This window comes from Astatotilapia calliptera, chromosome 7, assembly GCF_964374335.1.
Source record: "Astatotilapia calliptera chromosome 7, fAstCal68.1, whole genome shotgun sequence".
In the NCBI taxonomy this organism is placed as follows: domain Eukaryota; kingdom Metazoa; phylum Chordata; class Actinopteri; order Cichliformes; family Cichlidae; genus Astatotilapia; species Astatotilapia calliptera.
The window spans coordinates 12453475-12479817 of record NC_137428.1 but is presented as its reverse complement, the minus strand read 5'-3'; the positions used below and the strand labels follow the sequence as shown (position 1 = coordinate 12479817).

The 26343-nt window shown below is 38.3% G+C and overlaps 1 protein-coding gene across 1 annotated transcript in view; it reads left to right on the top strand.

The window, feature by feature from the left end:
* Positions 1-26343, top strand: part of ythdc2 (YTH domain containing 2) — a 39349-nt gene that overhangs the window by 3451 nt on the left and 9555 nt on the right. The window contains 23 exon segments of the mRNA XM_080303459.1: positions 319-485; positions 2244-2346; positions 4107-4263; positions 5222-5329; positions 5485-5615; positions 8249-8384; positions 8583-8709; positions 9025-9090; positions 12155-12330; positions 13253-13349; positions 13738-13825; positions 15355-15435; positions 15528-15610; positions 15743-15848; positions 17273-17392; positions 17473-17745; positions 18081-18207; positions 19683-19870; positions 20995-21184; positions 22118-22209; positions 23382-23501; positions 23596-23750; positions 26091-26259. Coding sequence (XP_080159585.1) covers positions 319-485; positions 2244-2346; positions 4107-4263; positions 5222-5329; positions 5485-5615; positions 8249-8384; positions 8583-8709; positions 9025-9090; positions 12155-12330; positions 13253-13349; positions 13738-13825; positions 15355-15435; positions 15528-15610; positions 15743-15848; positions 17273-17392; positions 17473-17745; positions 18081-18207; positions 19683-19870; positions 20995-21184; positions 22118-22209; positions 23382-23501; positions 23596-23750; positions 26091-26259 — 3060 coding nt within the window.

Below are 26343 nucleotides of genomic sequence, written 5' to 3'. Positions count from 1 at the left end.
CTGTAATTGCTCTTAGGATGTGGAGGTTACTTGGTAACCTTACCTCCGGTACCTCTGCTTATAACAAGTAAAATATTTAGATACTCAACCTGTACCTATATGTTATGTTAATATTATAATATGTTAAAAATATCCAAAGAATATCTTTTTAGAATGGGTTTCTTTTCAAAAGTATAGTTGATAAAATATTTAATGCATGTTTTAAAAAAAATAAAGTCATAATTATATATTGTGTCTGGGAAAAATAGATCTTAAAATTTACTGTGTTGGGGTTTTCCATTTTCAATGTGGTTATACATATTGATATATTTTATCCAGATCCCACAGTTCCTTCTGGATGACTGCAGCAAGAAAGGAGAGTCCTGCAGGATCTTCTGCACTCAGCCCAGACGCCTGGCTGCCATTGCTGTGGCTGATAGAGTGGCAGCTGAGAGGGGGGAAGGTGTGGGCCAGACTGTCGGCTATCACATCAGACTTGAGAGCAGGTAGATAAGACCAAAGCGAAAAATGACCAAATTATATTTAGGTTTCAGTTAAGCAAAGGACTTGTAACATGTTCACAGTACACATGCAACTGTAAATAATTTTTAAACTGATAAAATAATCAGAGTTAAACCTAAAAAAAAATTCATATCCAAAAAAACCATTAGAGGCAAAACCGAAATATAAAAGCAGACCTGTCCCTTTGTAAATAATGTGCTGTGGATATAAAGCAACAGTATAGTTGAATTTAATTTTATTTATATAGGGCCAGTTCACAACAGCAGTCACCTCAAGGCACTTTATATTGTAAGGTAAAGATCCTACAATGTTAGAAAGAACATCCAACAATTAGATAATCCCATAGAAAAAAGCACTCTGTGACAGAACCAGGCTCAGGGAGGAGCAGCCATTTGCTGTGATGGTGAGGGGAATGGGAAGAGAACAGAGAAAGACAGGAGAAAAGGCAAACGATAAGAGAAAGAGCCAGAGTATAATGCTAGTGATTAAATACAGTAGTGGTGTATAAACACACAGATAGTTAAAAAAAAAAAAAAAAAGATGAGCGAAGAAGAAACGCTCAGTGCATCATGGGAAGCCTTCCAGCAGCCTAACACTATGGCAGCCATAACTATAACCTTTATCAAAAAAGAAAATGTTAAGCCTAATCTTAAAATTAGATAAAGTTTCTCTCTCCCAAATCTAATCTGGGAGCTGATTCCATAGTAAATGGGCCTTATAGCTAAAGGCTCTGCCTTTCATTCTGCTTTTGAAAACCCTTGCATTAGGGTTGTCCTCCTCATCCCTGTGTTGTTGTGGAATAGTGAGGCTTGGCTCTTGGAAAGTTTGAGCATTGTGCTCATAGTGTTGAGACATCCTGTTGTGCCAGTTACGCACGTCTTCTGATATCTTCCCCTGTCATTGTAAATCAATGCACACTCCAGTTAGCTACTGACACAAAATAAGTCATGCTTACTGGTGTTAAAATTAGCTTAATTTACAGTAAATGGCCTGGCACCACACTGAAACACAAAAACCATAGTAACTCAGGTTTGTTTGTTTCAGTGCGGAATAGACGAGATGAGCTTAATGGTGCACACTGAGAGATTTCTAACATGTTGTAATCAGCCAGTGTTTATAAAATAGTTTTCGTTTTATCGCAATTCCTTTCCTGTCTGCTTGAGAGTGTTTGCTGTAAGGAAGCTCCTAGCGATTAATTTCTCAGTTGACTAAACTAGCAAAAAAGAAAATTTGACTGAACAGTCTAAAACTAAGAAACACTCAGATATTACGTTAAATTTGAACTGTTTAATGGACAATGCCAACAATGTCAATGTTATGAACACAGCCCTACTCTAAGCTGATTGACTGAACTCCTCATCCTGTCACTAGGGGATCCGTGATCTCATTCTTTTGCCTTTTAAAGATCTCAAATTAACAGTGTTTTTATTCCCAAATAATTATAAAATCAATCTGGCTTCAATGCAAGTCTAATAGCAAACATTTTCATCCTGATATTGCAGTCGCCTGCATTGAGGTCCTCTCAGCTTGTTTTACAAGTGTGAACTTTCAGCTGAAGCATTGACAGTACTGACATGTAAGTGATGTCAGAAGCATGACAGAGCCAATGAAAAACCTGAGCTTTTTAAATACGAAATTCATTTTAAAATACATGCTTCGCACTTTTTGAAGAGTGATTTATGTTTGGAAGTTACATGTTTCTTAAAATGGAATTATAAATATGAATACTTTGCATTTCTCAGGGTATCTCCCAAGACATTGCTGACTTTTTGCACCAGTGGGGTACTCCTCAGAACACTGATGACTGGAGATGCAAGCCTGACAACTGTCACACACGTCATTGTGGTGGGTATGAGGATTATACAAGCAGACAGCATATAGTCTTAAAAAAATTTTCATCTACATTATATTGCCTAAAGTATTCACACATTATTCACTCATACAAATAATCGAGGTCAGCTTTTCCAATCACTTCCAGGGCCACTTGTGTAAATCAAGGTAACATCAAGCACCTAGGCACGCAGACTGCTTCTCCAAATGTGTGAAAGAATGGGTCTCTCTCAGGAGCTCAGTGATAATAGCATAATACCGTGATAGGAGGCCATCTATTAAACTGTTAGTGATATTAAAACAAAGTGAAAGCAATTAGGAGTTTAGGATGCCATGTAAAATCACTGAGCAGTGTACCCAGTGCTATTAAGGCACCGGTTCTGACATAAACTGTAGTAACCAGACCAAAAAGCAGCGCACATTTCGGTGCTTTATTTCTGTGCTTCCCCCCCCCCCCCCTGAGATGTCATACACTTTGGATTCTAGCCAATCATTTTACCTTTGCAAGCGTAGTAGGCGGGCACAGGTGCGTACGTTCTTTTAGAGCAGAGCTACAGATTAAAAATGCCCAAGGCGAAGCGGTCAAAAGTCTGACTGTACTTCACAGCAAAAGATGCAAACTCAGCAGCCTGCAACAAGTGCTTTAAGGTGATACTGTGCAAAGGAGGTAACACCTTGAATCTGATGAAACACCTGGCGACGTATAGCATTTTGTTAAAAGCCGAGAAATGCGCCGTATTTGATAGCTTGCTGCGAACCACACACCGAGCACATCTACTGCGGGTGTGGTGCCTGTTATCGGACGCGGAGTTAGCAACATCCCCCAAGAACCCGAGTAGAAGAGTCCTGGCCCCTAGCCCTGCCAGTGTAGCAGAAATGATGATGGATGATGACGGCAGCAGCAGCCGTTCTTCTCTGAGGGAGTAGCTTAATGTTGTTCGTGTGTAATTTACGTTGAGTAGGCTAATCACGTTATTACATTAATGCATGTAAGGTGAACTAGCAAACACAGTCGTAGTTACATGCGGCTGTCTTCTTGTTTGATGGCAGATACTCCCTTCACCCTGGCCAAAAAGGCTAAAATGACAAAAGAAAAAGTGGGAAACAGCTAAACATGAAAGGTTTTTGGACAAAGTTTTTTTTTTTTTTTTTTTTTCTTCAATTGATTAAGCACTGCTTCCAGCCAAGAGTGATACCATATATGCCCTATAGCTGCAGAAAAGGCTAACATTGTTATCTTTTCACAAAAAAACAGCTGAACATAAGAGGTTTTTGGACAAATTGTGTGTTCTCCATTCTTTAAGCACTGGTTCGAGCACCGTTTAAGCACTGGCACCGTTTCAGAAGTACTGGTTTGGTATTGGTATCGGATAAAACCTAAACGATACCATCCCTACTAGTGAGGTTCTATTGCAGAGTCCATAGCTACAGACCTCCAAATTCCACATAACCTTCAGATTAGCTCAAGAATAGGACATAGAGAGGTTCATGGAATGGGTTTCCATGGCCAAGCAGCGGCATCCAAGTTGGTGCTGACAGTTGCAGTCCAATTGATTTAGATTTTTGGCTATACTTGGTTATGTTTCTGGTATATAAAATAAATAGTAAATAAATGAAAACTGTCCTAGTGGAATGTAGTGTTTTTGCTGCCTTCTTTGCTTTTTCAAGAAGTTACCTCTTCTCACATAGTAGGCAAGATGTAGTACAACATGTCACAGAAAGCAACATTAAACCAATGGAGATAGTTAAAAGAAAATAAAACTGACTCTCAACAGGATGAGGTGCATGAGCGTGATGGTCTGACTGACTTCCTCCTCACGAAGATGCGGGATGTGCTTCAGAAGATTCCCACAATAAAACTGATCCTGTCTAGTGCAGCTCTGGATATAGACCTGTTCCGTCAATACTTTGGCTCCTGCCCAGTTATTCACCGTAAGTCTACAAACCTGTCTACAAAGTGTTAGTGAAATCAAAATTAATACCAGCTGGTGATGCTTTAGCACTTTGCTTACTTTATTAGTTACCTTTGTTTTTACTACAATGAGAGGAAATGCTTTACAATAAGAGCAAAATCTGGGATAATGGCGACAAGTAGAGGTTAAAAAAATAACCCTGTGTAGTAAAAAAAAAAAAAATCTTGTAATTATGAGAAGTCATAATAATGATCTAAAGTCATAAGTATAGCAAGCTTGCTCATTATGACAGCTCCTTTCTTTTTTTTGTACTAGTGGAAACAAGGTTGCATAGTCTGAGTCACAGCTGAACAACTGAGATAATAGATTAAAGATTGCGGTTTAGAGCAAGGTCCTGAAACACTTACAAATAATGAAATGACTACTATTTTCACCAATGGAGCAACAGTTATATATACTTGATATAGTATAAATATTTTCGTTATATAAACAAAGAAACACATGACAAAAGCTTCTAGATTAACAGTAGCCATTGCCCAAAATATAGTCCATAATTATTTAAATAATGATACTTCTTTTGTAATTTTGCAGCTCTACAGTCAACAGTGGATTTAAATCAATCCAGATGAAATTAAAATGCAAAATTAATTTCAAATTATATTCATTTGTAATTTGAGCAAAGTTACATGGAAGGAGATTTATTCATGTCGATGTTGAACATAAATCTGTACAGCAGCTACAGCTCACATTAAGGCATTTATTTTTTAATACAGATAAGATAAATGGACATGCTTTCATGGATTCCCTTCAGGAACAGTTCATTTCCATATTCAAAAATAAGTTCATATGTTTGGGAAATAAAAAAATGAGTGTGCTTCTCCAAGGTTTGTGGATTGTCTATATGTGTTGAAAAGTCATGTTTTCATTTTATTTGATATAACTTGAGGGGTTCAAAAATGTTCCTTTTTTTCCTGTAGTCAAAGGAAGACACTTTGAGGTGAAGGAGTTCTTTCTAGAGGATATTCTGAGGCTGACAGGTTTCACCAGAAAGGACATGAGGAAATACAAGGAAGAGACAGAAAAAAGTATGACTGCGCACACACACACACACACACACACACACACACACACACACACACACACACACACACACACACACACACACACACACACACATATACACAGCGTTTGTTTGGTCTTGTCTTAATCTCTTTTGTGTATCACACATTCTGGTTCTCAGAGGACAGAGAACAGAAATATTTAACAGAGTGGTGTCAAGCAGTACAGACCAGTTCTGTTGGGCAGAAACAGAGCACCCATGCCACAGGCTTCCTCCCTGACAGTGACTGTGGGACTAGCGGCTTTAAGCAGGTAAACCACCACCACCACCAAAATACACCATGTTCTCTGTTACACCTAGAATAATAAAAAATATTATTTTTGTGTTTTCTGCAGAGAAAGGTTACATGTACAAACTAAGGAGAGGGATAGGGCTGTTAGACAGGGGTGTCTAATGTTTTCAGATGTTTTCAATTACCCATGCCAATGTTGGAGCCCTTTACTGACCATTTAGACTGATATCTGAAGTTGACTTTTGTTTTGATTTCTGCTTACTTCTTGAAGTTTTCTAACAGCATCTTAAACTATTGTAATTCTAGTGCATTAACAAAAGACACAGATGGACTGAAAGCCAATGTTCGTTGCAGGGCTCGCAAAATTGCTAGCACAACGTCCCAGGGCTAGCAATTTTTCCAGTCAGGCTACCAAAATCTATCTCTGCCCTGCCCGTCGGGCTATCATAGGAAGGAAAAATATATGTCAATGCTTTTGCATTCTTTCGAAAATGTAGCTGGGTAATTATGTCATTGGCATTGATGAGCCACTGTCAATATGTGACATATTGAAATCGCGTTTGAATTTGCGCTTGTTTTTTGCTTTCACCGTCACTTTGCGATCGCGTGAACGGTGTGTAGAGAGCAGCAGCACTGATTGGTGAGTGACGATTAATTGCGCACCAATTCCTCTGACATAGTCTTATCACTCATTAGCTTACTATTCAAACATGACAAGTGAAATCTCTCGCAGCAAGCTTAAACATGTGAGAAGTTGATCGCGCAGAGAATCGCTGACCGTTATGTAAGTACGTGTGTAAAAGCAGCAAGATTTAAGCCGGTATTTTAGTTCTGCTCAGCCAAATAAGACAGGTCAGGGTGAAGAAGGGACAGCCAAAGAAAAGCCGATCACAAAATGGAAAAGTTATGACAAATCAGACAATGAGGCAAAAAAAAAAAAAGCGCAGCTTTTTTTGGTTTCATGGACAAAAGAATTTCTGTAGCTGGAATATGACGAGCTAAATAACATGATGTTCTCCCAGGTGTGTTGTGAGTTTCATTCGATTTGTGAGTCAACAAGTGCCTTTGTTACTGGGACCAGTCATTTTAAGAAAGACCCCATCAGAACCCATGAGAAATGCAAGAAATGCATTATTGCCCACGGAAACAAAAACATAAATAAAAATGCTCTCTTTTTTATTCGGGCTACTTAAATTTATTTTGGGCTACCAAAAACTGAATTGTGCCGGCTCAAAGGGCTACCAGAGATTTTGAAATTTTGCGAGCCTTGCGTTGTGTAGAAGTTTCATGCATTTCACTGATTCGACAGTTTTGAAAAGTGTTACAATAAATTTATAATGAGCATATATTCAAGAAAGATTGTATTAAATTAATATTAGCAGGTTCTAACATTAGATGTTGTTTTCAGTTAAATATAGGGTTTAGGTGTTTTGTAAATTATATTATGTTATGTTAAGCATGTATGTCCCATCATGCTTTAAACAAGCTATAGTTCAGCCTCTTCTTAAAAAACGTAACCTGGACCCAACTTTTCTGTCCAATTACAGGCCAATCTCAAAGCTTTCTTTTCTCTCTAAAGTTTTGGAGAAAGTGGTCTACTTACAGTTGCAGGCCCACCTTGATTTTAACAAGATCTCTGAAAAATTTCAATCTGGTTTTAAATCACTACATATCACTGACACAGCACTTTGAAGGATTTTTAATGATATTCTTTTAACTCTGGACTCTGGCAGCCCTGCTGCCTTTTATTGTTGCCGACCCCTGGTATAGACACACATCAGAACAATATTATAGTTCTATATTCACATTGCTCGCACTTTGGTTTGCTACTATGAGAAAGTAGCTTTTAAATAATACTGACTGCCAAGAGTGCATTTTGACATTTGTAAAACTGTTAAATAAAATCCCATCATCTCATACTTTATGACTCTACCTAAAATGAGCTTATAAAGATGAATAATTACTGCTGTGTTGAGGATGATATTTTGAGTTGGAACTGAGCAGATCAGAGTGAGGGAGTATGTGACCAAACCCATAGGGAAGTGGGTGGTTGCCAGCTGTTCTGAGGAGCAGTGCTGAACTGAGCTGAGAGTCCAGAGTGTGGAGAACTAATCCAAGCCAATAAAAATCCAGAGCACAGCAGCCAATCGGGTGTCAGGCCTGAGCAGGAGAGCCTAGGAGATGAAGCTGCAGAGCGGTGGCTGAATGAGAGGCTGCAGGTTTAGTGATTGGACGCAGATGTGACTTGGAAAAGCATGTGGAGAGACTTGACATTTGTACCAGTAAACAAGAGCACACAGGCTTGTGTTCCGTGGACTTTCTTTTAAAATGATATTAAGATGTTTATTATCCTGAATGAATCTAATACGTGCCCGTTTCTTAGCAGAGGTGGAGCATGAGTTAATTCTATAGAGCAAGTTACAGTTTGGATGCCTTTATACTTATTTCCATAGCAATTTGAAGAATTATGAAGCGTTTTATGGTTACATTTTGTCATATAGAAATCTTGACACTCTTGAACCAGATAATGGAAATGGGTGTAAACACAAAAACACAAACTTTGATTTTTGGCAACATATAAACAGACGTCTGTTTATATGTCAGCAAATTGTTTTATCCAGACAAGTTATGCTTTATATTGTTTTGTTACAGAATGAGAAGGACACTGAACAGATGGAACCATGGCTGAGGAGGGAGATGGACTCATGCATTTCTAGCATTTTCCTAAATGAGGACCAAGATTCTTTCATTCAGCTCTTCAATCTGATCCTCAGTGAAAGTGTTAATGGTATGAATCTGATGGGTTATCTTAAGTGTCGTTGTTAACAAAATAACATTTAACACTAACAGTGTTAAGTTGATGTAAAGCTGGAGATACTATCATAAAACTACAAAAAAAAATAATGATGAGAAATAGTTTTATTTACATTACATGATATTCCAGTTCAGTTTGATTTGGATTGATTTCCCAAATCTTTTTATGTAGTGGACTACATGCACAGTGAAACAGGGACCACACCACTGATGGCAGCAGCAGGTCGAGGATTTATTACACAGCTGGAGCAACTCCTCAGTCTGGGTGCTGACATTAACATCAAGGCATCCAATGGATGGTAAGAAAACACAGTCACAATCCGGTTTATTAATCGACAGTGACCAGTCTGTGATTCACAGCCCTGTTGTTTGGTTTTCTTTCATCATCCATAGAAATAGACAAGGCATATCTTATAATTTATTAAAGCATGTAGTAGTAGTTATTAAGTAATGTAATCTTTAACAGTAACTACAGTTTACTACAGTCTTCCTGTAAAAAAAAAATATAAATAAAGAAAGAAAGAAATCAAAATAAATAAAATAATCAAAAATGTAGTTGCATAAACTGCAAAATTTCATACACGTGACTCTGTTTTTTATTATTCTGTTTTCAGGACTGCCTTAGACTTTGCCGAGCACTTCCAGCAGACTGATACTGTGGATCTATTGAAATCATCCATGTGAGTGTTTTTTGAAATGTTGTCCTTTGGAAAGTATTCAGACATGTACACGTGTTAATGTCTTATAGTTGTAATTCTAAATGAGTTTTTCCCTTTTACATATGGCATCTGTTGGTCATAGCTATGTACAGTTATGGTCAAAAGTTTACATACACTTGTAAAGAACAAAATATTACGGCTCTCTTGAGTTTCCCGTTATTTAGAATAGAATAGAATTCAACTTTATTGTCATTGCACAGGTACAGGGCAACGAAATGCAGTTTCTTTAGCCATGATATAGATATATTACAATATATATTAGCAATAATATAGATATGCAAGTATATTACAGAAATGGGTCTATTATGGTGTGTTATAATGTACACGGTATGAAGTATGTTATGAATATTCTATAACTATAAGTATGTACAGGCTGTAGTGAGTACAAGCTATGTACAGGCTATGAACAGGATTATGAAATAAAAAACTATACAGAAATCTGAGATATACAGTTATACAGAAATGGGAACTATGCAAGTTATAAACAGTTGTAGGATTAAAAATTATCGTATGTACAGAATGATTATTTACACAGAGCTATACAGTAGTGCAGTTAAGATAAGCAAGATATGTGGATAATTTCTACAGAGCCTATATAAAGTGCTAGTGGTTGTGAGTGGTGGTTCAGTCCATTTTATTATTGTGTGTTTGAGGGTACAGTTGTCCAGTGTGTGTGTGTGTGTGTGTGTGTGTGTGTGTGTGAGTGTAGGTGGTTGTGGGTGTGTGTATGTTCAGTCCATGAGTTTAACGTGGGTCAGATGTCAGGAGGCAGAGTTCAGGAGTCTGACAGCTGTGGGGAAGAAGCTGTTCCGGTACCTGGTGGTCTTAGTCCGGAGGCTCCTGTAGCACCTCCCAGAGGGCAGGAGGGTGAAGAGTCCATGTGATGGGTGACTGGGGTCTTTGATGATTTTCCCAGCCCTTTTCAGACACCGCTTCCTGTAGATGTCTTTTATGGCAGGAAGTGGTGCTCCGGCGATGCGCTGGGCAGTTTTCACGACCCTCTGCAACGCCTTCCGGTCCGAGGCAGAGCAGTTCCCGCACCAGACTGTTATACAGTTGGTCAGGATGCTCTCGATGGTGCAGCGATAGAAGTTCACTAGGATGTCGGAGGACAGGTGGCTCTTCCTCAGTCCTCAAGAAGAAGAGGCGCTGGTGAGCCTTCTTGACCAGCTTGGAGCAGTTGGTCGTCCAGATGAGATCTTCGGAGATGTGGACTCCCAGGAACTTGAAGCTGGTCACACACTCCACAGCCGTCCCCTTAATGTGGATGGGTCGATGTGGGTCAGCATTCCTCCTGTAGTCCACGATGAGCTCCTTAGTCTTCTCGGTGTTAAGCAGCAGGTTGTTTCTGTCGCACCACTCAGCCAGACGATCCACCTCCTCCCTGTAGGCGGCCTCATCGTTGTCACTGATGAGGCCAATCACTGTGGTGTCATCTGCAAACTTAATGATGGTGTTGGAACAATCAGCAGGTCTGCAGTCGTGGGTGAAGAGGGAGTAGAGGAAAGGGCTCATCACACAGCCTTATTTCTACAACTCTGATTTTCCTCTGATAGAGTACATGGAACAGATACTTCTTTGTCACAAAAGAAATTCATGAAATTTGGTTCTTTTATGACTATATTATGGGTTAACAGAAAAAAAAAAGTGATCACATCTGCTGGGTCAAAAATATACATACAGCAGTGCTAATATTTGGTTACATGTCCCTTAGCCATTTTCACTTCAATTAGCCGCTTTTGGTAGCCATCCACAAGCTTCTGGCAAGCTTCTGATTGAAACTTTGACCACTCCTTTTGACAGAATTGGTGCAGTTCAGTTAAATTTGATGGCTTTCTGACATGGACTTGGTTCTTCAGCATTGTCCACATGTTTTCAATGGGGTTTAAGTCAGGACTTTGGGAAGGCCATTCTAAAACCCTTATTCTAGCCTGATTTAGCCATTCCTTTACCACTTTTGATGTGTGTTTGGGGTCATTGTCCTGTTTATTTATTTCTAGTTTTTGGATCGGAATAAACAGATTTGACCAATCAGAGCACTGCATTTTGCAATAAGTGCACTCATAACTCAAAACACACACTGGTACTGAATATATAATGATATGGAAATAGTAAAATAATAGACACACAGATAGACACTACTCCAGGTAAATCTCTACCTCCTCAGATGTGGTCCCCACTCTGGCAACACAAACTCAAACTCCCCCATTGAAGTGTGGGAATTCCAAAAAGTTGATTCTGTTCATCTGGACGTAGCGTGATTCTTGATCAGTAATATGCAAATGGTCATGACAATTTGCGTATTAATGAAAGAAACTGACCTCACAGCCCATTTTTCGTTAGTGGTGCCAGTGGGGGGGGGGGCTGTAGCTCAGGAGGTAGAGCAGGTCATCTACTGATCGTAAGGTTTGTGGTTCAGTCCCTGGCTCCCCCTAGTCTGCATGTGAAGTATCCTTGGGCAAGATATTAACCCCAAGTTCCTCTCCAATCCATCAGAGCAGGAATGTGTCTGAATTGTAGTTAGCACTTCAAAGCATAGAAACAGTGCTTGGGTGTGATTGGGTGAATGTGGTATGTTGTATAGAGTGCTTTGAGTACTCCAGGAGAGTAGAAAAGCATTATATAAGAATCAGTCCATTTACCATTTAGTGTCAGTCATTATGCAAATTTACTATTTATGAGGTTAGGGGAAACCTGCAGTCAGCTGAGACTGAGTAAGTCACTTGGATGGGTCACTTAATGTTTCTCCCACTGAAAACTCTATGTCCAGATGAACAGAATCAACATTTTGGGATTTTCTTACGTGGCTGATTGAGCATGCATCATGAAGTGTGGGAAGTGTCAGTTTCTGATTATAATTTTTTGAAATGTAATAAATACCAGATACATAAATTAAAAGCTTTTTAGTTGTTCAGATGTTAATTTTATTCATTGTAATTTATGTTTACAACACTTGAGTCTTGTGAAAAACTTTAAGGTTTATGAATTCTTTGTGAAGCAACTGAATATTTTTGTTACTGTGCAGTCCTTTGGGAGAGGTGAGCAACCTCAATGAGTCAGCTCTGGTGCAGTGTGACCCTGAGATGAGCTTAGAAGACCAAGAACTTCTCAGGCTGTACCATCATAGCTTTGATGATCAGTGGGTAGACCTGGAGCTCATCATGAATCTGCTGCACAACATCTGCTCCAATACCAGTGATGGTAAGTATCAGGACGATAAAGCCACCCCTTATATATTTACTTTGGGAGACAGACTCTATTTTGTCCTTTTAAAGGGGTTTTGAGCAATAATTCTCCAGACTTTCTGAAGGTCTTTTTTTCTGTGGACATTGTCTGCTTTTACATTGATTTTAAGTTCACTCATGGCACCTGATGATTTTCAAAGGAAGGGTTTTTGTTTGTCAAGCCATTTAATACTGAACTGTGAACCATTTAATCATAAAAAGGCACATAACACATACTGCAAGAATTTGGCAAAGAACCAATTTTAAATTCTATCCTTAGGTGCTATGTTACTGTCAGCCATGATTTGTTTCCATTTCTTGATATGAGGAAAATGTCAACTGTAAGACACAAAAATAGCATTTTTTTGAATCAACAAAGTTATTTCCAAAGCGCTATTAGCCAAAAATATGGCACATCTCTGCTTAGCGTGCAGGCTGTTCTTAAGGAAACTAGACAAGTGGCAGGCCTAGCAAAACTGTCGGCAGCAGATGAATAGTATCTGAAAATCTGAAAGAGATGTCCTTAAGAAATAGGAAAACATTTAGCAAAGACCTGACACAGGAGCTGAATTCAAGGAGCTCTTGAATTCATGTACTGTTCACTGACACCTCATCAAAAAGGGTCTTAATGAAAGGGTGGCTGCCAAAGTTTTTGGGTGCTAGCCAGTGCAATACTCTTAAGTCTGGTTACAACAGGCTCTGCTGTAACATGAAACAGCATAGAAAGCAATGGGAAATCTGGTAGCACATGAATATCAACATAAAATGCAGATTGGTGTGAACCTGTGATTTATAGCAGTGTCTTAATCTTTTCTAATTCACAATGCCCTTACTTAGTTTAGTATATCTAACAGATATCACCAGCTGTGCTAGAAAGTGAGCCTTTTTTTGGTCTTTAGGTGCCATCCTAATTTTTCTTCCTGGATATGATGAAATAGTGGAACTCAGGGACCGCATTCTCCATGATGATAAGAGATTCTCTGGCCAAAGTGAAAGGTAAAATGGTTTCTGTTGGGATACAGTTCAAAATGTCAAGAAAAACACAATCCAATGATTCTGGTATTATGTTAAGCCCAAAGTTGAAATGAGTTTTTTTTTGTCTTTGTTTTATATAATAACATATTTGATATACCAGTAAAACATTTCAGAAAAGTTGGGGCATGTATCAGGTCACGTTGGAGCACCTTTTTCTAAAAGTCTGTAAGCATTTGGGAATGTAACCACATGGTCAATTTAGTTGCTGATAGGAAATTATGTAATGTAATGTAATGCAAATATGTCCTTAATTTTCATTGCTTAGCTTGTTTCATTATTAAGTTGTGCTGAGAAGACAAAAGCTTGCAGAAAAGTGCATGCTTTCTGATAGAGGTGTGTTGTTTCTTAGGTACCATGTGTTTACTCTACATTCAGACATGCAGACTCAGGATCAGAAAAAAGCCTTAAAGACCTCTCCTCCTGGTGTCAGGAAGATAGTGAGTCACTGGTGTTTCAGATGATGTATAATGGTGTATTGTGTGTGTATGCGTGCATGTGTATGCGAATTAACTCCAAATTAAGTCTGGACCAAAAATTTGGTCCAGACTTAATTTGGAGTTAATTCAAATAGTTTAGCAGAACTGAACTACCGTATTTCCCGGACTACAAAGTGCACCTGAATATTAGCCGCACAAGCTAAAATCAGGGGAAAATCCTGTTTTGTACATACATTAGCCGCACCTGACTAAAAGCCGCAGGTGTTTCAATGTTGACTTATCATATGTAAGAGAATATGCACAAAGGGAATTGTCAGGAAAGAGATGGCTGTTTGGAGACATTAATATTTTATTAATATTTTGAAAAACAAGTTACGGGTACATATTTGCATAACTTTTTAGGTATATGTACAAGTACTGGTAATTACAAGTACGAAACATGTACTGTGCTTCATAAATGAGTAACAAATGTAGTACATAACAATAACCTACAGCACACCAGAAAAATAGATTCGGACTACCTTTTAGGCTCAGGTGCAGTGACACGGCTTCAACAAGAAGAAAAGTCAGTCATTCACCACCATATTCCTGCGCACTAAAACCACCAAAGTCCTCTTCTCCAGTGTCGGAACGAACAGGTTCAGGGTGGCTTCGTCATCCACTCTCAGCTTCTTTCATTCGTTGTCACTTTCAAAACCAAACAAATCCTCGTTGTCAGTGTCAGAGTCAAACACCCTCTGAAGGGCCGTGGCGGTGTCCTCCTCTCCATCATGCAGCAGTCCAGCACTTCGAAATCCGTTGGTGATCATGGATGTTTTCACACTTTTCCACGCTGTCAGAATCCACTGCTGGAGTGCCCTTCCGCCAGGCAACGTAGTGGCGTACAACAGCGGAACAAACAAAACAAATCGTCTTATGATATGACAAAAATCATGGAGAATCCATAGAAAAGCCGCACCTGACTAAAAGCCGCAGGGTTCAAAGCTTGTGCAAAAAGTAGCGGCTTATAGCCCGACAATTACGGTATTTAGGGATTATTACCATTACTGAGCCATTTTGTTGACTGTTTAATTGCATAGGCTGTATTCATACTAACTTTATACAGTGCAGTGCAGCCTTCAGATCTGGTTCATATTTGAATGTTTGGATTAGAACTTTATTCCACAGTAGTACAAAACCCCCAAAACTAACACGAGACATGTTTGACCTATAATAATGAACAAGAAGAATAGGATACTTGGAACAACCAACCTGTGAAGTGTATATATAAAAAAAAAACAACCTCATTCTCCTACCCAGAAGAATGTATCCTAAAGGAAAATGGTATGTCCGACATTAATTTAATTCAGCATTGTCTGCTTTCTTTTATGAAGTTTGGAAGTTTCAACATCATTTCACAAAAGAAGCTGTAATCTAGTGATTTGTGCCATCGCTCAGGAGTATTTTATTCATTTAATATAACGCAAAATGATATTTGAAGGAAATGTGCTTATGAAACTAGATTGTAACTGGTCAGTTTTTCATTTCAGATTCTTTCTACTAACATAGCTGAGACGAGCATCACCATCAATGATGTTGTTTTCGTCATTGATTCTGGAAAGGTCAAAGAGGTACACTAACACTTCAGAAAGTTGGATTTAAATTATGACTCTATGGATTTCATAAAGGTGTTAGTATTTAACTGAAACGTTGCCTGTTGCAGAAGTCTTTTGATACTCTCAGCAATGTGTCCATGCTAAAGACTGTGTGGATCTCAAAAGCCAGTGCTCTGCAAAGGAAAGGAAGGTATTGTAGTGTTCATATTTTTATTATAAGTATCAAAAAAAACTATGCTAAAACTTACATTGTTGGCTTATGGGTTTTACTCTTACAACCAAATACTACTCCATTGCTGTTAAACAAATGACATGTCTACAGAGCTGGGCGCTGCAGGCCAGGGGTTTGCTTCCATCTCTTTAGTCGACTCAGGTTCAACAATATGCTGGAATTCCAAGTTCCACAGCTCCTCCGGATGCCTCTACAGGTAGAAACATACTACATGTTCATGTTTCAAGTCTAAATCTATTCCTGCAGTTGTGCAGGAGTTGGTTGCTGTTCTGCACCTGCAGAATGATATGTAAAATATATATTCCTTTATCAAAGCCTATAGCTATGCTTACAACTTCTGGCTATAGTGCAAAAACATTACTATTAGTTTTATAGCGAACATGCAGAGTCATAACACTTATGTTGAACTGATGGTTATCTACAGAACTGGTAAAAGTACAGACTTTCTGTACTGAAGTAGAGGTACAGATACTTGAGTTAAAAAATACTCTGTTAAAAGTTAAAGTACTGAAGAAACTTCTTTACTCAAGTAAAAGTAAAAAAAGTACAGGTTTTGAAATGTACTCAAACTAAAAAAGCAAAAAGTAGCTCCTTGAGGGACAATTCTATTGTCCATTTTTGTACAGAGGTAACTGAACCTTGTGCTATATTAATATAATGATAAAATAATATTAGTACATAAGAATACAAATTTTATTTGAATCTAAATTCAAATTCTAAGGAATGTACTCAGCTTGAATCTCTTATGTAGGCCACAAGCAGTGAAAGATAATTCTATATTTTCTCCACGCCTGAGCAGTAAAATGAGTACAGTCAGGGATTACAGTGGAATTCAACAGGTGGTGAAACTCTAAGATCTGTGTAGTGGCTCAGCATAGGGAAAGAATCTTTCAATAACTTTCAATAATTTCTAATGTGAGCTCCAGTTGGTTTTCTTAGTTTATGTGCTGTGATCAGCTGACTTGTTGCTCTTTGTGGATTTACACAGCTGAATTCAACAAGATATCAGCAGATGTTTCACAGCTATCCTGGCTGATTTCCATCCCCTACACTGACACTGTACTGTTTATACCATCTTTAAACTAGACAGGATACAGTTGGTTTGAAGTTGGAATTCAGTGAAGGACTCTAAGCATCATCAGTTTAGATGCAAATTCATCTCTGCTACACTTGTGTAACCTAACATTAACCATGAGCACCACTGCCATTGTGCACCAGTTCAACACAGAGCTTTACTGTCAACTCATCACTGCAAACTAACCTATTTATCCTGAATTAACCTACCATTACTAAATGAAAATGCATCTGTATGTGATGTGTTTTTGACATACAAATTCAATATGTGATTAAAATGATGCCATTACACATAAACTTTAAATCTGCAGTTTATCAAGCGCCACTGAGCAGAAAACGCTACTGTGCAATAATAAAGTATTTGTAAAACTTGTATCATGATGGCTACATGATATAAAATTTGACTATGGCTTACTTAAAGAGCAGGATGCTTTATTTCACCTTTTAAAATTCCACATGTAACATAGATGTGTGTTACCTGTGTTACAGTACAGTAGGTTGTTTATCCCAATAATTCTAAACACTAGATCATGTTGTGTGTGTAAGGAACTGTGTCTGCAGACCAAACTGCTGGCTCCCTCCTCCTGTCCAGTAGCTGAATTCTTGGCCAAGGCTCCCCAGCCACCTCCCACACATGCTGTCCGAAACGCTGTGCAAATGCTGAAGGTAATATTTGAAACAATCTGGCAATAAGCCTTTGTGTCCATATTGACTCTCACCACTCTTCTCTTTCTATTCACTTTTAGAAAATAGATGCTATGAACCAGTTTGAAGACCTGACTGATCTGGGCTACCACCTGGCTGATCTACCTGTGGAGCCCAATCTGGGGAAGATGGTGCTGTGTGCTGTTGTTCTTAAGTGTCTGGACCCCATTCTAACCATTGCCTGTACCCTGGCATATCGTGACCCTTTCATTCTTCCCACCCAAAGCTCACAGAAGAGAGCTGCTCTAAGCTGCAGAAAACGCTTCACTTCCAACACCTTTAGTGATCACATGGCCTTACTTAGAGCTTTCCAGGTAGGCAGAAACCCATACGAAGAGTGTTTTAGGTTGAGTGCTTGATTTTAACAATGTTGTAATGATGGGTTTTACGACGCTTGCGTTGATTTATTCCTATCTCCCTTTCAAAAGTAAATCTCATAATTTCTTAACGACACTAAGAAGACAACTTTTAACAGATATCTACCAAAAATGCATGATCAGTGATTTAAAAAATATTGACTCATTAATTGGGATGATCTATAAAAATGTATTTTTATACATGTTTTGGATTACAAATTTGAGGTCAGTCCCTTGTGATTAAAAGTTATTGTTAAACATTTCTCTGACATCTTTGTCTTCTGTGGTGCCAGGCATGGCAAAAGGCTCGCAGTGAAGGTTGGGAGAGAGCCTTCTGTGAGAAGAACTTCTTGTCCCAGGCTACCATGGACATGATACTTGGCATGAGGACACAACTGCTAGGACAACTCCGTGCAATTGGTCAGTTCTACTTTTTTCTGTGATATTCCATACATAACTCACTAAAGGTTAGATTCGCTGACCCCAAACCCTGCTGCTGGCATTATTGGATAAGTCTTAAATGGCCATTTTAAATTCTGCTTTTGCTTTTTGGGTTTTGAAATCATTTGTTATGTTATCAATATATTTTATTTAAACCTATTCTTCTTTGCTTAATTTTATCAAGTCTGATGTCAAATTTCTTTAAATTCCTTTTTACCTTATATTGGTTTTATTATGTTACATTCTGTTGAAGCATGTTTTAGCTCATTTGCATTTAACATGGTTACTTTTTATTGGAACAATAACATGATCACTGTGTGGTGATAGCTCACACCACTGATTGTAGTGCCAATGATTTGAGTCAGTCCTTCAGGTTGCTCTCTAGAAACTGGCTCTCAGTGTTTAGGGCAAAGCCCTAGGTATTTCCTGTCCCTGAGAGCATTGAGCAGGGAAATTCTCAATGTTTCTTTTATTTAATCCTCCTCAGTTTATCATGAAAATCAGATATTTAACATAATTGGGTTGGACAGCATTGTGTGGATTGTAAAAAAAATTATCATTTAAAGTTGTATATCAGTTCACTTAATAGGGCCTCTAATTTACTTGCACGTTGTGTGCCCCCCATTTTTTTTCCTCAATGAGTTTCTTCCTTCACTGCGGTGTGTTTTTCTGTACTGTCCTCTATTTGATAGGCTACTAGAAGTGGCTAAAGTCTTACAATAGGAATTCTGGTGTGTCAGTGCCAGATTAATCAGTGTAAAGTACCAGCATGTAAACGCAAAGTTGATGAAAATGCTTGAATTTGACAGAATATCTGTGAACACTGTAATTTACATAAAGTATTAGATATATCTTATGACTGTTACAGGGATTATTACTACCCAACTCAAAAAATTTAAGTAATGCTTTTTAAACAAGAGTATAGCATCAAGTCAGTTAAACTTATGGAAAATTGATCTGCTCAGTCAAGTAGCACAGGGGGTTAATGAGTGCATGCATACATGCAAGTTGGTGCCAGTTTCAATGCTGTAGGTGTATTTCCTAAAAATCTTGGATAAATTCTAATGTTAGTGACCTCGACCAGATCAGAGGTAAAGTTTTCTGAAAATTTTGTGAAACCAATAACTAAAGAAAAATTTGAAATATCTAAGTGACCTAGGATTTTCAAATCAAATCTCAGATGAGTTTGAATCCTGGTGACCTTGACCTCAAGGTCAGAGGTCAGGTTTTTGGAAAATCGTGTAACTGCGATAACTTGAGTAAACGGTGGTGTAAATTGATACTATAGGTGTATTTACTAGGAGGCTGAGGGGTCGCAATGGCAGCCGCCAGTGTTTTTAAACATTCCTGTGGTTTTTGGCCAAGGTTAAAACTGATTTATACCTTACTATGAAATTTGAATAACAAGGAAGGGTTAGGGATTAGTTAAGGTAAGCAGTCTGTTTGTCCCCCAGGTTTTGTGCGAGCCCGTGGGGGCTGTGACATCCGTGATGTGAATCTAAACTCGGAAAACTGGGCCATGGTGAAGGCAGCCCTGGTAGCTGGCATGTACCCAAATATGGTTAATTTCAACAAAGAGTCTTCCCTGAAGAAGCTTCACTTTCATCCCACATCTGTCCTAAGCCAGTTTCAGTTTAAGGAGGTAGGAGATGCACACACACACACACACGCACACACAGTCTTATGCATACATGCAGTTAGCTTTATGGGTATTTGGAGAATGACCTAAGTTTTGTCATTTTTCCTATGTATACCACCAAAGTGGATTTTATATAACAAAGACAAAATGTTATTCAAGGTGTAAACTTTCAGCCTTAATTCAAGCAGTTTCACAAAAGTATTCTATTAATTGTGAAGTACTTATTCCCATGTTCTCGATTTCCTTTTGATTCTCTTATCGCTTCTTATTGCCTCAACTTTGAGAGTCGCAACAATCTCTAAGCAGCATATTAAAGACATTACATCCATGCATGTTGTTGCATGTTAGACGTATATGTCTCCTCTATTTTGTGATCAGTGTTGGGGTCATTACTCAACAAAGTAATTAGAAGACGTATTACACAGAACACTTTTCTTAAAAGTAATGCAGTACATCACTTAATTACACTCAGTGTGTGCACTCAGTCAGATCATCTATAAGCACTGGTGACCTGATGTTATTGGATGTCCTACATGCCCATGCTAAAACATTCCCTCCACTATGTTTGACAGATGTGATATTCGGAATATGAGCTGTTTCTTACTTTCTCTCCACTTTTCTAATTCTTCTCCTACAAGATAATTTCAAATCTGATGAAAGCCCAGTAGTTAATCTAAAAAGGGATTGCACTCTTTTGGACAGAAACCTCTTGAGGTTTCACCTAGAATATGCTGGAGCTGCTCTGCCATTTGTACAATTATTGCTCTTAATGCTCCTTTTACCTCTCTGATCACTTTGGATTGTATTTTGCACATTTGCTATAGATGTTCGATCAAGCCCTGTTACTTCTCAGTTTTCTAGCACTCGTTTTTTTAATGTTACTTAGTCTCAGCTTTGAGTGCGTGCAGTTGTTCCCTTCCACCTGGGGTACCTAGAACATGTTATTTATTCTCAGCTCATTGGATCCATGTGTCATTGCAGGTGCTTGGGTATCATCTAATTCTTCTTTTACCACACTTGGCTCATTATTTCCGTACTATTTTCCCTCTTACATAACATTTAAAAATGTTTTAAATCAGTGCAAGGAAAGGGTTTTAGTCGTGTGAATGTGTGTTTCTCCTGTTTAGAAGAACCAAACCAGAATGGCCCAGGCCCTTCCCACAGATTGGATGATCTATGACGAGATGAGCCGAGGCCACAGGATGGTCACTGTCCGCTGTTGCACCCTTGTGACTTCTATCACTGTTGCCATATTTGGAGGTTGTTCCAGATTACACAGCTCTGCCCTCCATGAACCTGCTGTACAGAAAACTAATGGTAAGCAAGTCATAATACTACATAGCTCAGCTTGGTAATGTTAATATAAGTTTTGTGTACAATACATGCATAATATGAACAAAAATACTCTGGCCTCAGCACTTAGTTGCACCACTCTTTAACTTTATGTGGTCTCCCACTCTGTGGCTGAATTTCTGAATGCTTCCCACTTTGCAATATTACTTACAGTGCATTGTAGTATATCTAGGTACTTTATTTTATACCTTTGACAAAGAGACTAAAAGCACCTGAATTCAAAGATTAAGATTGTCCACAACGTGCATGTGATTATTGTGCTGACATGCAACATGGGAAAAATATGGCAATGCCTGCTTGTTAGACCTCACTGTTTACTGACAACAATATATCTTAATTATTGGCTAAACTAATCACTTCTGGATACTTAGAACAGAAACACAACAGAAAAGCTGACCAATGAACACAACAACAAATAAACACAATAAGAAAGGAAATTATGAGTTATTCTTATATGAGCAGAGTCAAAAGCAAAGTATTTAAAGAAAAATTATCTTGAGTCAGGCCATAAAATTACGGACAAGAAGACTTAAGAAGCCAATAAGCACACATAACTTTTAATGAAATGGATGATTCGAAAACAAACCAGCCCAATAACGAACCAAAAAAAATTGCATACATCTTCAGAGACTATTACAAGGAACGATACTCTCAATCATTCATTTCAAGCGCTTTAGTTTCACTTTGAGATAGGTCATGGTTCAGGTTCTTGGGTTATTCTTTCACGACCTGACTCCTGAGTTGAATTTCCTAGAGACATGGTCTTCTTGACCATTGTTAATTTAAAAAAACAAAAAAACCTAAAATGTAGACACATTAAATCTTTTAAATGCCACATTTTATAAGCCCACACTGTGCAGAATCACAGAGTCAATGTCTTAATTTTCTTTCTTTTAGAAAATCCACTGGATGACATCAGTGACAGTGAGACAGAGGATCTATCCGAGATAAGGATAGATGACTGGCTCGGCTTTGAAATGGACAGAGAGGTGGGAACAAAGGGAACATTGCTTCCAATGCCAACTTTTTACCTTTTGGAGTCCTTTGTTATTTTCCCTATATGAAAACATCTGGGCTGTTGTCTGCCAGTGATTAAAAATCCTCTTGTTTAATCTCATAAATCATAATAAGGAGGAGGATTTTAATTGCTTTGCATTTCTCAGTCACTTTGTAAATAATTGAATTCCAAAATCTACTCAAGTTAAACCCTTTGTGAAGATGGTTCTCAGTGTCCTGAGTCATTTAGTTCTTTTTGGCCAATTACACTTAATGACTAAATTAAAGTAATAGTCTAGAGAAGACCCTCATCATGCCTTATTAGAGATATTACCTCCTTCCATCCTATTTGAGACTCCAACTAGCATTGGTCTATGGTTGCCATCTATGATTAACAGTTCTCTGAGGCAAGGCCGTGGTTTACACATTAAGTTGGCAAACTAATAAATTATTCCCTCCGAGACACAAATCCCTTTGGATATTGCATTAGGAAACCTATCTGGCGTAAAATTGCCAACTCTGCTTCTTTTTGTTCAGCTGCCAAGTCCAGTGTTTGAAATGGCGGTGTAGTGTTTTATTCCTCTCTGGGCCTTTACATGTAAAATCTCATTCCTGTTTCTTTCATTTAATGAACAGTTCTAAGCTGTGACATGTGGTCTTCGTGGCTGTATTTGTTTACATGCATACAAAGACAGTTGCCAGACTATTTATCCCAGCTTCTTACTAAACATACTGCTGCTTGCAGTCTTTGATCAAAGGCTCAGAATGTAGTTTAGCAGACGGAGCATTTCAGTTGGTGGCACAAAGGCTTTAGAACAGCCTTCCACTCTACCTACTTATAAATGACTCTGTGGGTTATTTTAACAAGCAGCTAAAACTGTTTTGTTTAACCAGATTTTTTATTGATGAAACTGTTTTTAAATTACCAGCTAACTTTATTCTGTCTTAAATTAATTTTGTATTTCTGTTGTGGCACTTTATATTCTTATTTTATCCTGTTTTGTTCCCAAGCACTGACTGCTTGTCTATAAAAGAGCTTTATACATTTTATTTACTTTGTAATTATGTTTTCTATATTCTCTGGTGTTGTTTGAATTTTGTCACATTAATATTTTGGTATAAACTATTACATACATTTCTGAATAAAGTTGTATCTTGTGGTCAGGCTGCAGGATTGCTGTCTGAACTGAGGCAGAAGTGGCAAAGCCTATTTATCAAGAGGATCCGTTGTCCTTCAAAGCCCTGGTCACAACAGGATGAGGCTGTCATTCAGACTCTGGTTTCTGTATGTCTTATTCTTCTGCTTTCCATTTACGTTTCACTTATTTGGATACACTATATTTTCTCAGTGACTGCCATTTTTAACTAACTTTCCTCAGGTGCTTGGAGCAGAGGAGCAGGCAGCAGGCCTGCAGCAGCCCACTGGCATTGGTCAGCGGCCTAGGCCCATGCCATTAGAAGAAGGAACAAGGACCTCTGTGAAAAACCCCAAAAATACTCCCCGACTTCCCACCACCTCCACCACCAATGAAAGGTTAGAGTTCAATAGCTTTTACACCGCAGTGTAATTAATGCTATTGTTGTTATTATGTCCTGTCAATCCGAAATCAATCAAAAGGACAAAAGAGTAGATATCGACAGTAGATATGTTATTATTTTGCCATCTCGATAACAGCTGATATATTAAGAAACTAAATATTTTATTCAAGAATTCAAGGGGAAATGTTTTTTACTTTCTAGTTAAAAAGGAATAAATCAAATGGTAAAGATTTCCACAATTTAGACTTTTTGAAAGCAGGATATTTTATTAAAGCGATTTAGCAGGAGCAAAGGAAAAGCTGAATCAAATAATAATAAAAACAAAACAAGAATCAAATCACTGTAATTCTACTGTGTGGTTGTGGATTTGAGATTTTAGTTAATATTAACATGTATACTATGTAGCCAAAAGTATTCACTCGCTCATATCATTGATTTCAGATGTTCTGGTTACTTCCATGGCCACAGGTGTATAAAATCAAGCACCTAAATGTTCCACATTCAACCATTAGATTACAGAGTGGATCAGCGGATGCTGAGGTGCATAGTGTCTCAGCAGCCGCTTTTTATATACAAAGCTTATAGTGTTCCCAAGTACTCAGTGAGTCCCCTTCTGGGTGCATGACATACCCATATGGAAAAGATATAGATATATATATATATATATATATAGATAGATAGATATAGATATATTATATCTTATAAAGTTTGTATCTGTCTTGTGTGAAATTTGTATGAAAAGCATATAAGAGTGAAAACAGATATAAGATCCCTTGAAAAATTATATAATGAAACTTGTATGTTTTGGATACTTACTAAAACAATATATGAAAGTAATGCGAAAGTGGCCACTTTCATGAGTAATCACATATAAGTTTTTACTATTTCTTTTCCATATGGGATATGTCTGTACAATAGTTTATACTCCTTCCATACTTTTGCGAGCATGTCTGCGATCCATGCAACCACTGCGTTGTTAAAATACTCCCCAGCAACCATGTGAAACTCACCAATCCCCTCTTTCTAATTGTACATGTTTCAATTGTTACCAGTGAAATGATGCAGACTGTAAAAAATTTGAAATCATAGGCTACGTTCACTGCAGGTCTTAATGCTCAATTCCAATTTTTTGATCAAATCCAATTTTTTTTTTTTTTTTTTTTTTGTCTGCTTGTTCACACTACAAATAAATGTTGGAGTCAAATTTTTAAATGTTGTCATTGTGTTTCTTAAATTTGTAAGTCTTAGTTCAAACTGTAGGATCAAAGACATTCCTTTGTCTCTGACCACCTCCCCAGCTACTCAGGTGCTGGGGGAGGCTTTATTAGGCACATCCTATCTGAAAGATCTGTTTCTTGTGTGGTAAGCTTCCTGCTTTTATGACCCTGCGAGGAGGCCGGCTTGATGAACAAGTTGGGTTGGAGACAGGTGAGGAGCGTTGAGCTCCAAGAGCCTGGTTCCAACCAAGCCTTCCCTTGCTAGCAAGTAAAAGATGTTTGTCTTGTTTTTGTCGTTAACAAGATAGCTCTACCTCTGTTGTATGTAACGAGAAGTTTCTAAACTAGCCTGGCCTGTGGAAGTGCAGACCCAACATAAAATGTGACAGCAAACGCGCTCTAGTGTGAACCCTCAAAGCGGCCCGCATGCGCAAAAGAAGATGTCACACAAAACGCGCTCTGTTTAGACCCAGTCCAAACAGTATTGTTTGACTGATGGCCCTTAATATAAAGACTTGTTTTGGACTTTGTTTCCCAATTTTGCTTTAAGTTATAAAGTTATTTTGTTATTTACATATGGCCTAATAATGATCCTTATTGCTGTTTTAGAGAGGAGCAGTGCTTCAAAGGATAGTTGGAAATTTCTGTCAGAATCTGCAGATTATACAGTACAAATAAAATGTTCACGTTTCTCCAACGTTGTCTTCCCAACAGTTTCACTAACATCTACACGGGATGGCCAGGAAGCTTTCACGATGTCTTCGAGCGCTTCTCCAGCGCTGATAATTGCCGTCCGTCTTGTGTCAGTGAAGTAAAAGACAGATTTAATGCGACATGACCATTCAAACAGCAGTCATTTTCTAAAACATTAGATATGTGTTGGATTTAGTACCACATACGAAAGTGACCCAGGTCGGATTTGAAAATATCGGATTTGTGCTGTTCACACTGTCATACCATGATCGGATATGGGTCGCATAGGGTCAAAAAAGTCAGATTTGATGCGCTTTCGCCTGCAGTGTAGCCACATTATTCTTTTCGATACACCTTTTATATGTTAGTCACAGTGAGTAACATAGTTGGTCATACTGTTCCACCATTTAATCATTTTCTTTTAGGTTTTGTCTAACAACAGCTTCAGACCTACATCAAATTCAACCCCACGGCCAAGATGAGCCCTCCCTGTCCAGATATCAGTTCTCTGATCATCCGTCTTCCAGTATTTCTTCCTGCTCTGCGACGTTGGACTGTCAGTCAGATACCGTTGATCATTTCTTCTCAAGAAAGGTATGAACAGTCTGCCAAGCAGTGTTTATTTCTACACATCATGTTTTCCTAACACCTTTCAAACTCTACTGATGGATACCCAAT